The 13,284-nt window shown below is 34.7% G+C and overlaps 1 protein-coding gene across 2 annotated transcripts; it reads right to left on the bottom strand.

The window, feature by feature from the left end:
- Nucleotides 1-350: 350 nt before the first annotated feature.
- On the bottom strand, nucleotides 351-12,354 carry LOC149409706 (uncharacterized). Of its 2 annotated transcripts, none has more exons than XM_089649498.1 (2): nucleotides 12,137-12,354; nucleotides 351-6,540 (listed from the first exon to the last, which is right to left on the bottom strand). In XM_089649498.1, the coding sequence occupies exon 2, from the start codon at nucleotides 6,538-6,540 to the stop codon at nucleotides 2,956-2,958; it is 3,585 nt and encodes a 1,194-aa protein (XP_089505624.1). In that variant the 5' UTR covers nucleotides 12,137-12,354; the 3' UTR covers nucleotides 351-2,955. The 2 variants fall into 2 exon arrangements, with proteins under 2 accessions (XP_089505624.1, XP_089505623.1); XM_089649497.1 differs by having other exon boundaries at nucleotides 12,145-12,354.
- Between the last annotated feature and the right edge of the window lie 930 nt (nucleotides 12,355-13,284).

The following is a 13,284-nucleotide window of genomic DNA, read 5'->3' as shown; positions in this document are numbered from 1 at the left end:
CCTGAACTGGGATTTGCGTTGATTTTTTAAAATTGGAATGGATTGTGGGAACGATTCAAACTAATGAAAAATTCTATACATAAAATATGTATTTCTTTTGTACTCATTTTTAGCAGATTTCGCAATTTTACAAACAATTCGAAAGGATAACATCTGATTGTCTTTTGAATCCTTTTGATCCTGAGGCAAATATATTTTTTAATAATATTTTTAGCTTAACAAAGCCCTACAATTGTAATATCCTGTAATTTTTCACAGGTCTGCGCTCATAGTAAATATAATTTCTCAAAAATACAGTTGAGTTGAATAATAAAAAAACTTATTTATTTATTTTATTTTATTTACTGCAATCACATGCTATAATATTCAAACAGATGCATTTAAAAACTTAACAGCTAGTTTCAAAAATATAAAAAATATTATTATTTTTTAACAATTAGTAACAAGGCAAAAATTTTGTCATAAAGTTTTTATTATATAAAATAAAGATACATTTAATATTTTTATACGTATTTTCTTTATATCATTATCACATAAATTTTATTAGTACCGTAGAAATTTTGATTCTTGTTACGTTTCAAGTAACAGGCAAATTCGCTGCCAATATAACAAACTAAGTCATGTTAGGATAGTTTGAGTTAGCTTAACGTGAGCAAACAGCTATTACCAGTACAGTCAATTTATTCGCTTTCTGGAAAAGTTCATTTGGTCTCAAAGAAATTGTTGTGTCTCACTTACTGTGATGGTAAGAATTATGATCTAAACGATGTTAGAAAGAGAAAACAGCATGCTTTATATTCAAATCTAGAAGTTAAATAAGGAAGAATTAAAATGTACTCCTTCATGAAACTAAAGCGTCGATGTTTGCATTCAAAATTATAATATTACAATTATTTATTTTATTTCAAAAAATAAAACTCGAAAGCATATTTCATTACCCTTTAAAAACTGTTTTTAGTTTTTGGATACATTCAGAAATATTCCATTTATATGGATTTTATTGCTAAGTGGAAATACAACACAAATTAAAACAGAATATGCCAGAGGCCTGTGGAGTTAACCGATGTCGTTGAAATAAACACTATTCATGTAGTGTTGTTTTAAAAAATACTAGCTGACGCGTAACCGGCGTTACTGGGGTTATCCTTAGGAGATAGTCACATACCATCACAGACTTTTTTGTAGGCCTTTTTAAGATATACAATTCTTTAGTACATTATTTTGTTGTATCTCATAAGGTTTAGCCAGCGTTAGCAATGTAAGCACCAGAAAATATTTTTTTTACAACCTGTTTACAAAACATCGACTTTTCTCTACTTTCTATAAGTGTAATATGCATGTATTATATATATAAACCTTCCGGAAGAAATTCTCTAAATGATAATGAAAACCCTATCAAAATCTGTTGCTTAGTTTAGAAGAACTAAGCGCACAAACAGACAGACGCGGATAGCGACTTTATTTTATACTAATTAGAGATCAAAATGGAGTTCCTTTAAGAACTAACTGTTATAAATAGAAACATTTCAAAGGCATTTATTATTTTAAAGCATCTATTAGGCACAGGCATTGTTTAGTATAAAAATAATAAAATATAGTACCTAAATACATACTTAATAAAAATATATACTATTGATTAATCCACGAGTAATACAATATATATTTATTATTTTCTTACTTTACGGCAGCAAGCCCTTCATAAATATAATTTTACTTTAAATCTAAGAAAATAGGGTTTTTTCCGCCACATGTAAAGCAATTGTATTACAGGATGACAAAAAAAAAAATTAAAAGGACAAAAATGTAGTAAATTCATTAATTTCCGTTTTGGCTGATTGCAAAGTTAAGCGTGTCAAGCCGCACCTATAATTAACATCATTAAAAAAAGCCAAATTATCAAAATTCAATAAGAATAATAATTATACATTAATTTTGGTGCCAAAAACACAAATGTGTTCATCAAAAAGGAACTATTTATTTTTTATGTTAGAGTTCAACAATCCCCAAATAGGGGAATGTTTAAAGATTGATAAGGCATTTTAAGCGTAGTTCGATTCTAAAGTCTCTCACCAGGGCGATACTAAGAGTATCTACCATTCTTTTAAATATAGTTGTCGTAAATAATCTCAAATAATTAACAAGCAAAAGTAAAAACAAATTAGAGCCTCTTCTTAATTTGAAAATGGCCAATGCTTGAACCTTCTTAATTTGAAAAATTCCTGAGCTGGAATCTTCTCAAATTAAAAACTTCCTAATCTTGAATCTTCTTAAATTAAAAACTTCCTAATCTTGAATCTTCTTAAATTAAAAACTTCCTAATCTTGAATCTTCATAATTTGAAAACTTCCAATGCTTGAACCTTCTTAATTTGAAAAATTCCTAAGCTTGAATCTTCTTAAATTAAAAACTTCAAAGTGTGAAAATTTCTTAAACCTGGAAAATTTTGCCGTAACCTTATACGGATGTTTTACTGTATATCATTGAACAATATAGGAAACATAAAAAGCATTGAAAGCAAAACTTATCCAATTAAATTACATAACTAATATAAAATTATACTTTTATAGAGAGAATATAAAAAAGCAACATTATACCAATTTACCTAAAAAACAGTAATTGATTGTGACATGTCTCCAATAAAATACATTTAAAAATTTATCCATTGAACTGTTAACTTTCTTTTTGATATATCCACTGAATAGGCAATCTCAAGAAGTGCGATTTTTACCGATTTGAAAGAAAAGTGAGGTTATCAGTTTACAAAACACATTTGACTCTAACCCTCAGACTGGAAAATGAAATTGATCTATTTATGTAAGAATATCGATCGATATTCGAAAATTTTTCAATTTAACCGGAAGCAAAGAAAAATTGCACTTATTTTGGACACACGGAAACATGTGAAAAACACTGTGCATTTATTCAGTGGATCTGTCAGAATTAAAAGTATGTTTTTCAATTGTTACCGAACAATTCATTAGAATCGAAGGCAAACTTTGAATACAAATGCACTTTAACGGTGAAATTACCGTTTGTTTTAATTTCATTCAAAATATTATTTTGGAACGAGTAGTTTTTGTGGTCCGTTTCGAATTGACCGGGGAGCAAATCAATCGCCATTATATAGGTCATGCTTGTTTTATTTCCCATTAAACTTGCAATGAAATACATCAATACATCTTCCTTTTCTTCGTACGGATTAGGAATCGAATCCAAAAACATTTCAAACGATTTCATAAAGATAGGATAGAATTCATTCCCGAACTTCTCGCAGGATTCAAGCAGGTATAATCCCACTCTATTTCCCAGCGCTTTCATCAGTAGCAATCTAGAAGCGGGCGATTCTACGTCCGTTCGTTTGCTCAACGCCTCTCTGTATATCAAACTTAAATTGAGAATGAGATCAAGATCGATGAACGCGCCCAACGGCAAACTTGAAGACATTAATTCTAGAATGCTTTTTAGAAGATTGCTGGGATTGACTAGCAATTTTGAATTTAAAGCAGCCCGGCTGCATCCCAACGCGAAAATCTTCAAAGTATTCCTGTAAGCGAACACGCCGTCCACTTTCTTGTTCCATTTTTCGGCAATGAAGTTCTTGAACAGCTCACACGTGCTTTTGAGATGGGTATCTTGCTGTTCAGGGCTATTTGCGTGGACGATATAGTGCACAAGAAAGTTGAGGAGATTATCGGACTCAATCAATTGTTCCCCGATTGAGTAGATATATTCTTCGATTAAAGACTCGCAGAACTCCGGAGACAAGTGATCGACGCAACGAATGAAACCGCTGGAGAGGTATTGGATTTCGCTGTCGACTTGGCATTTGTTCGATCTAAGCCTTTTCAACGTAGTCCAGCACGTTTGGCAAAAGTCTGACAGTAATTCCGGCACGATCTTTTCAAACTCTCTCAGATAGAAAAACAGCGGCTTGTCCAGCTCTGTGAAGCTTGTCATGAAATGTTTCAACATCTCCCAAATCTCCCGGTATCTCGTGATATCGCTCTCTTTTAGCAGAAGTCTGAATGTTCGTTGGAACAATACCTCTCTTATAGAGTTGTTCTTTTCCGTGTCCCACAGTCCTCGATAGAAGTGTAATAGATCCTTCTTCGGATAAAGGAAGTAGGCCAGTCGGATTCCGTGCTTTTTCACCGATACGGGTTTAGTCGTCAAAACCTTTATGAAGTTCAAGGTATCTGCTGATGATTTTTTAAAAGCCAAAGACAGAACAGCGGGAACTGTGAATTTCAAGAAGTCATCCTTTGCGAAGTTCAATAGCGTGTCGTAAGAAACGGGAGGATTTATAATCATGAATTTATTGGCGATGATTTCACCATTCAAATATTCTTGCGCTTGTACAGCCAGATTTACCTTCGTCTGTGTCGGGATATGATTTTTCAACAAATCTTCACTTTCTTCAGGATTTAGAAGTAAACATAATGCGACTGTCATGATGGCTTCTTTCTCAGGAGTTGTACAGCGTTCTTTAACTGCATTGACGAACAGCTCTACAAGTGGTTTATTCATGTATGCACGAACTTGCCTGAAGATATTAGCATAATTGGTCAATGTATAGGTTTGCAGACATCTGTCGAAAAGGAACGGAAGATTACGCGTGACAACACCGGCATCGTGACGCAGATAATTTGCGCAGTACTTTTGAGAGCTGTCGTATTGGAACAGCTTATCCGCGAACATGATCCTGGCTTTTACGTCTTCTCGTAGATAGAACAGAGTGGTGCGCATGTCTCTTAAGTCAGTTTTCTCCAAGAGTCTCTTTAATACGTCCACCAGCCAAGCACATTCCGTTACCGAGTGTTTTCCGCTATCGCTTCTCTTCCTGTACGAGAGGATCAGTTGTTCCAGCATTCCCTCGATTTTATCATACTTCATGTTGCTTTCGATAGAGACTCGGTACTTTTCAAAGAAAGCATCGAGCACGACGAACTCATGCTTCGGAACTCCGACCAGCAGGTTAATATTATTGATGTTATATTTGATAAACTTATCGATGATTGCGTCGATCGGTTGGCCCTTATCGAGGTTGTAGCGAAGGGTCTGTTCGAGGAATTTACTGAAGAAGTGTTGCCTACCGTGATTTTCAATCTCTTTACTGACGCACATGAACTCAATCATCTCGTTTATAACAGCCCAGTGTTCGGCAGGTAACTTATACAGCTCGAATGAGGATTGCAAGTGGTCCAAAAACCGATAACGCAAAATTTCTTGGTCGTTTCTATGCCTCTGCGCAGTGTATGTCAACACTTTCAGCAGATATTCTTCGTCGTTGTTGATCTGGCAGCAATCTATCATTCTCTCAAGCAGGGTAATCCTATATTCCATCTCCGATGCGGCCTTACTTAAAGTCATGAGACGAGGAATAGCTTTATCGGGAGACAGAAACTTCAAAAAATGCTCTTCTTTCAGCCAATCTGTAGACTTTAAGTTGGCAATCTTCGCTAAGGCCCAAGTGTTTCTGATATCGACGGGGAGATATTTAACCATTTCCCAATTGTTAAAATCATCTCTGTGCAAGAAGGAAGATCCGTTGTACTTTAACGCATAAATTTTCAAAAGAAATTTGATTCTGTACGAAGGTTTGTATATGTTCAAGATATCTGAAATGTATCCGTGGCCGAACTGAGATTCTTTCGACGGCATTAGTTCCAAAACAAAGGATTCAAACGCTTTTCCTTTCAACTGGCTCATCAACGTAGGAAGATGAAGAACTTTTATATACGTAGCAGGATTTTGGCATATCTTATCGAGTCCCACTTTAAGGATACCGAGAGTCGTCCGGGCACCTAATTTAACGTGAATATAATTCATATGCTCGCAGTAAATTTCCATGAATTTCTCAGGGAATTGCAGCGCAATGAGCGAAAACAGCTTATCGTAATTTTGATGATAGCGAAAAGACATTGGCAGCTTTCCTAAGTTGTCTTTACGAAGATATTTCACCAAATACTCGATAACCAATTCGGAATCTTTCTTGTAAATGTAAACAAGTTGTTGAGGCGGTACGATGAAATTATCGGCCATTATTTGCAAGCGGATAAACTCTTTACCACAATCAGGGAGGAGCTTGATAGCGAGGTCGATTCCGTACAACGGCACGATTTTCTGGAACAGATCTTCAGCCAAGTTCTCATTTTCGAGGTGTGCTCCGAACAGAGATACGATTCTACAGATCGTGTGATACGATGCATTCGGAAATATCTCGTTGATGAAGTAATCTGCATTAATAAGGTCGACATCCGTTTGTCCCTTAAACAACCACGTTGCATTCAATGCGATGGCAACCACCATTTGATTCTCCGATTTAAAGATATCGCAGAGAACCCGGGCATTCTTGGAACGGTCAGCAAGCTTGGCGATGTAGATCTGGTCAGCTTGGCTTTTGTTGGTCCAGTTCTGAAGGTTTTCCGGAGACAGGAGCAGAGGATCTGACTTGCTGATGAGGTCGTTCAGACTGCGGTGCCTCTCGGATAGAGAGAGCCCCGTCAGCTGATTGTCTATGGTTCCTCCAAACACCTCCATCTGAAAAAAGATACAAAAATAAAAATTACTATCTAAATAGCGTAGGGAGTGTGGCAAATTCATCGCTCAGTGAGGGGAAACACAATGTCTAATAGCTATTCCAAGCCATGGAATGAGCTACCATGGTCAGGATGAATTACACTGGGGAACAGTGCCACGAATGGTGCCTCCCAGATACAGGGTCACATCTTGGTATATTTAGACCTTATCCCAACACTCGGGACTCGGGGTGAAACTTTTATCTCTCTAGATACTCGTGGGACCAAAAATTGACCATTCAAACAAAAAAATCTAATATCGATGATGGGCGTTAGGGTAACCTAGGGTGAGAGGAGTCTAGAGAGATGGACTCTTCCTTCTTGGGGCCTTCAGGGAACCCAAACAACGAGGGACTTCCAACGGAAAGAAACCCTTTCCGCTACGGGATCCTCCAGAGGATCCATACGTAGGAAAAGAGGAACCCTCATGGGACCTGGAAACAAACTCAAAGAATTGAGGTGCAATGGGAGATAGCACTATGGGCCAATGGCCTGATTACTCATGGGAACTATCCTTATAACGTCTCTATCGCTATAAAATGAACTAACAATCACGGGATTTCACCATAGGCATAGGCAGAGAGGATAGACCTCCACACTACTCCGTCTTAAGAATAGGAATAGGGTACAAGTTGTAGATGCGCTTATGCATACTGCTGTAGAATAGAGTATTGTGTATTGTTGTTCTTGTGGGTATGTGTAAGTTTATAAGTTGCAGGAGTTCGGAACAGTCTAATTTAGAGTTTAGTAATTTAAAATAAGAAAGATAAATCATTTATTTTGCATCTGTCTTAATAGGAAAGGATAATTTATGTATTGTAGCGGGATATTTAATTTCAAATTTATGAAACATAGAATTTTTTTGCATTCACTCTATGTTATTGATACGAATTTTGTAAGTTGGAAACCAAACTACCGAGAAGTATTCAATTAGGTTTCTGACTAGAGACACCTATAAGTTTTATGGGTTGTACGGAATTAAAGTTATTTCTTGTTAATAATTAATAAATAATCTATACTCAGTTTACCGGAGGACGCACATTCTGTGCGCATGGTTTCGTCGTACGCATTTTTCAGTTTACCAATATTTATTTTTTTATCATAACCTTCTCAAAATGTAAGGTTATCTTTTTAAAAACAAAAACACAGCTATAAATAATTTAACGACAACAATAAGATTGGATCCACGTCAAAACAAACACTTTTGATTAGTGATAATATTTACACGGTGTCTGGAAAACTGCTGAATCTACATCACATTTGGGAGGCGGGTTTGGGTAGAACTTTTTCTCCTTCCTTTCCTTAAAAAATACCCTCCACACAGCATTCCCATAAATGACATAGGCCCTGAGTGTTATGTCCAGGTTAAATCTTCCCCACAGGAAAAACTAAACCCTTCCAAACACTTTTCCAATTAACCCACATTATGCAAGTGCATTATAATAAATATGTACAATACAAAACAAGAACAACACGTCAACTCACCAGAGATCAAATGGAAAAATAATTCACCGACTCCAGATATTTTCATATCAGAGAGTTCGGCTCAGTAGAATTCCTAACTGGACCTATAAATCCTAATGATCTCTCAATATAAATATTTAAAAAATCGTTCGTAATCCTACATGTATTTAAAATGACTGATTTTTGCATTTTTATATATAAATTCTTTGACAGATCTAATACGCCTAAATTTTGAATGAGAGAGCTAGGTATAATGCCAGTAGCCGAAATAACAAATAGTAATATTTTTATAGTCTGAGAATGCCAAATTCTTTTAATCTCATTTCCTAAATCTGTGTATTTTTTTATTTTTTCAGAAACAGATTTTTGAATATTACAGGAATTTGGAGGATTTACTACTAAAGTCATCACGAGCGATGAAAAAAAACTATTTATTTTTTCGGAATAACTTTATTGAGTAAAACCTCAAATTGTAATATTTAAATATTGAACACAATATTAGTGATTTCTAAACTAAAATCTGAAACAGAAAAATCAGAAAAGGAAACGGTCACATCTGGGACTCGAACCCAGGACCCTTGTCTTTCCGGGACAGTGCTCTAACAAATGAGCTAATGGGACCCTATTCCCCTCGGTCACTTTTAACTGTATCATACTTCGAATAAGAACTACTAACATTGTCTTCATTTTTTCTCCGCACATTTTTATTGGCAACTATCTTTATGTATGATCGCAAGATTCAACCCGAACTAAATGCAATATTAGTTGCCAATAAAAATGTGCGGTGAAAACATTAAGACAATGTTAGTAGTTCTTATTCGAAGTATGATACAGTTAAAAATGATCGAGGGGAATAGGGTCCCATTAGCTCAGTTGGTAGAGCACTGTCACGGAAAGACAAGGGTCCTGGGTTCGAGTCCCAGATGTGACCGTTTCCTTTTCTGATTTTTCTGTTTCAGATTTTCGTGTAGAAATCACTAATATTGTCTTCAATATTTAAATATTTGAAAAAAAACTAACCTATAAACGCAACGTAACCTATTTAACCTAGTTTTCTTTTTAACGCAATTCATGATTTTATATAACTTTTTGAAGGTTTGTTGAATTGTCATTTTGGTGAATAATCTGGTCACCGATAGATATATACGATCTTTATAACGTCTGTGACAGACTACGCTTTATTCTCGTGGCCTAGCCTATTTCAGCATATCACTCGCTATACATTCGCTTTGACTTCCATACAGACTGAATGCTATAGAAATGAGATCCCTTAGACATGTGTGTGAGAAATGTGGAGATACACAAATAATGCAAGGCTGATTGTGTAATGACCAGTAAGAATAAGAAAGGGATGCTTAGATGGTTTGGGCATGTAGAGCGAATGAGCAAAGAAAGAAGAGAAAGGAGAATATATGACTCAAATGTGAATGGTAGCAGAAGTCGGAGACGCACAAGGAAGACATGGCACGATCAAGTGAATCAGATACTTGAGTCGGGCCATGTCAAGAGTCAGAATAATAGAAGAGTATGTATGAATGTGAATAAAAAACTTAAAACTTTTACATGTTACATGATTTAGTTTCTTGTATTGCATCTCTACAGTAACTCTTTTAAAATAACTTAAATTTATATTTAATATTGTATCTTCACTTAAACCATAGAAATAAGATAAAAATACTTATAATACCCACACTCAGGCTTCGCCTTCGTGGGATTTTTTTTAATTATGTACATTTATTTCAATATTTTTTATACATTTTTCAATATTTTATGTAACCATGTATGTATAAAAAAAAAATTCAATAAAAAAAAAAAAAAAAAAAAAAAAAAAAAAAAAATGAGGCAAGGAGTGTGTGCCTAGACTGAGTTGTTTGGTGGTCTGTCCTCTCTGCCTACCCCTGCGGAGAAACGACGTGATGGCTAGTTAGTTGGTTAGTTACATTCCCACTGTGATTGTAATCGAACAATGTTGGGTGGACTCTTTCAGAAACGAAAGTTACTTGAATGCTTTAACCGTATTTAGTGATCAGGTTAGAATAGCCAGGTGTCCAATCTTCTTCTTCGCAATTTTCCCCTACCCACTTTGTACTCTTCGACTCGTACATTACAACGGTAAAGGTCATATATATAAAAGTAGCTGACACGTACCCGGCGTTGATCAGGGATAAAGAGTATAAGGTAAAATTTTGAGTATGTGAAGACTTTTTAAGATATAAAAGTCCATGGTAAATTTTTTATTATCTTTCACTTTAAAATAAATGGATTTAGCTTTATTAATTCAAAACATGATTTATTATGTCGGGGGAGATGGAAAAATACGCACTTTTAATTTTAATTTCGTTTATTAAGTCACTTACGCGATATGTCAACTAGTATGCGGCGCCGTTATAGTCGCAGCCGACGGCGACTATGTTCATATCAAGAGTTGGATTATATTCATAATATCGTATTAGAATTAAATCACAAACCAGTCTATACAAACCTAGCGTAGCCCACAAACTACTTGAAAACTGGGATATAACTCTAAAGGGGACGCGAGCAGGCGTTCCCCAACATTTATAGTAACTTTTAGTAATAATATAACTAAATTCAAGTATTAATTCAAAGTAAACATTCCATATTTACCGTGAAGCGGAATTCGTAACCTTTACCCATTTTTTTATGGGAAAAAATTCGGTTTATGGGCGAAATTCCTAAAAAATAAAACTAGTTATTTTTATACTAACTTTGGGCCGGGGAATCCGAATCTGGAAGAATTAGGTTGCGGCAAGCAATATTAACTGAATTACACGACTTTAAAATTTCGACGCACAAACAATTTAACTGGCCATTTTGAACGCTTTCTGACAATAAAACTAGTTATCTTGGGAGGAATGCAGATTACGCCAAACTCTGGGAATTGAATATATACATAAATTAAGTATTTACAAGATTTTAAATAATAAACTACCAATCTGGCAAATGATATTTAATTTTCAGAATTTTCCATGCATTGATATTATTATATGGCAACACTTTTTATTTTTTGGTTGGCACTACTGAAATTTCAAAAGTATTAAAAAGTGATTAATTTGATTTTCTTAACAGTGACAAAATATGGCGGCGGACTGTCCGAGGTCATAATATCAGATCGCGAAGTGCAATTTTATTAAACTTTGATCGGCTGTATCTCCCTCAATTTTTTTTTATTCAATTCCCAGAGTTTGGCGTAATCTGCATTCCTCCCAAGATAACTAGTTTTATTGTCAGAAAGCGTTCAAAATGGCCAGTTAAATTGTTTGTGCGTCGAAATTAAAGTCGTGTAATTCAGTTAATATTGCTTGCCGCAACCTAATTCTTCCAGATTCGGATTCCCCGGCCCAAAGTTAGTATAAAAATAACTAGTTTTATTTTTTAGGAATTTCGCCCATAAACCGAAGTTTACCCTTTTTATGTATCCCATAAGGTTTAGCCAGCGTTAGTAATGTAAGCGCCTGAAAATATTTTTTTTATGACTTGATTACAAAACATCGACTTTTCTCTACTTTCTACAAGTGTAATTATAATATATAAACCTTCTGGAAGAAATTCTCTAAATGATAGTGAAAACCCTATCAAAATCCGTTGCGTGGCTTAGAAGAACTAAGAGCACAAACAGACAGACGTGGATATAGATTTCATTTTATACTATTTAGAGATATAAATTTGTAAATGGCTGTCATCCCTTACAAAGAAAGCGAATTTTCATTCTACTAAATTGAAAATTAGAATGTTAAAATTCAAATTTCCGAAATGCAGAGATAGTTGTCTTTTATAGTAATTAAGGTGAATCAAAAAAGTTTATTTAAAATCGTGCGGCCAGCTATCCCAAATAATTAACCAAGTTTTACATTCCAATAATTCGACAACATCAAGTTGTACATAATTCGTATTACTGACGATTTATTTATTTCCAAATAAAGATTTTTTTTAGTTTTAGCCACGTTTACAATAATATCACCTTTATCAAACAACCATCAGATATGGCCGCGAAATATTGCAATGGAATAGATAAAGATAACAAATAAAATACATATAAAACAAGATTTCATAAAAAGAATAATAGAATGTCGTACAATTTTACCCTTCACTAGATTTGATGAACTAAATATTATTGCACAACTTATTGAAATGTGAACTAAAGGGTGTTAATCGACGATGACCACGACCATTTGCAGTTTGCTCACAGATTATGTGAATTGATGTGAATCATTGATCATGTGAATAATTAAATAAAGATAAACGTAACGCCGCCCACAAATTGTCAGGATACAGAATACTGCAGACATAAATATACCACTCTCTAGATCGATATCTTCGGGCTTTTTGTATACAACAGAATTATACAGTACTTAACCACAGATATACAAGCAGTACCTACCGTGCGGAAAAGAGCAGTAGACAAGATAGAAAAAACTCAAGGTCATCTAAAAGTAAGATGCAACCATAGACAATATAATTGCTCTCGGCCTACTCCATTCATTCACTAGCCCAAAAAAAATATTTTAAAAATAAAAATGTCCTTGAAGCAGAAAAATGTCGAAATGTTTTCCAAGGGCCTGACTAAGAAAATAAACTTTTACAGTGCATTTCCTTGAGATGAAACTTGTAAATCTGAGAAGAAGAAACCCAAAATGACAAGAAATTTGCAAAAACACTGAAGAAAATTTCCAAAACATGATTGTCCGACAGTATGACGAAGAATTCCGACATTTTTCAGCCTCATGAACTCATGGTTACATAATTATGTTAAAAAATCTTTAATTTCACCAAAACAATAAGATAATACAGGATAACACTAATCAATAACATGAATAAGTTTATCGATATAATAAATAACATTTATACGTTGTGGAGGAAGACATAATGTCAAGTATGAAGCATTGTTCAAAAAACCGAACGAATAACCTAAAACTGTTAATTCACTTTAAACTTGAACTTACGTAGGTAGGTTGAATATAATATGTTTGTAACTCGCTAACACTATACTGGCTTATATTGTATTTTTATCACGAACAACATTAACACGCAATATTTTCGACGGAAATGATAGTATTTCGGCAGAAAATGACAACCCGCGTGTATAAATAAACCACTGTCATTTTGTTTGAATGATTTGAAACTGTCAAAATTCCGTCATCTCTTTCTGTTACACGAGTCATTATGGTAGAGAGCGAGAGATCAAACCAATCCTTCTGTTCTCACCAATGAGATCTGAGCTTTT

Source organism: Hesperophylax consimilis, chromosome 30 (genome assembly GCF_061612785.1).
Source record: "Hesperophylax consimilis isolate HC1 chromosome 30, BYU_Hcon_1.0, whole genome shotgun sequence".
NCBI classification, from domain to species: domain Eukaryota; kingdom Metazoa; phylum Arthropoda; class Insecta; order Trichoptera; family Limnephilidae; genus Hesperophylax; species Hesperophylax consimilis.
This window is presented reverse-complemented; position numbering and strand designations above follow the sequence as displayed.

What these genes read in the sequence shown, in the direction of transcription:
- LOC149409706 (XM_089649498.1), bottom strand. Translation starts at nt 6,540, where the DNA reads ATGGAGGTGTTTGGAGGAACCATAGACAATCAGCTGACGGGGCTCTCT.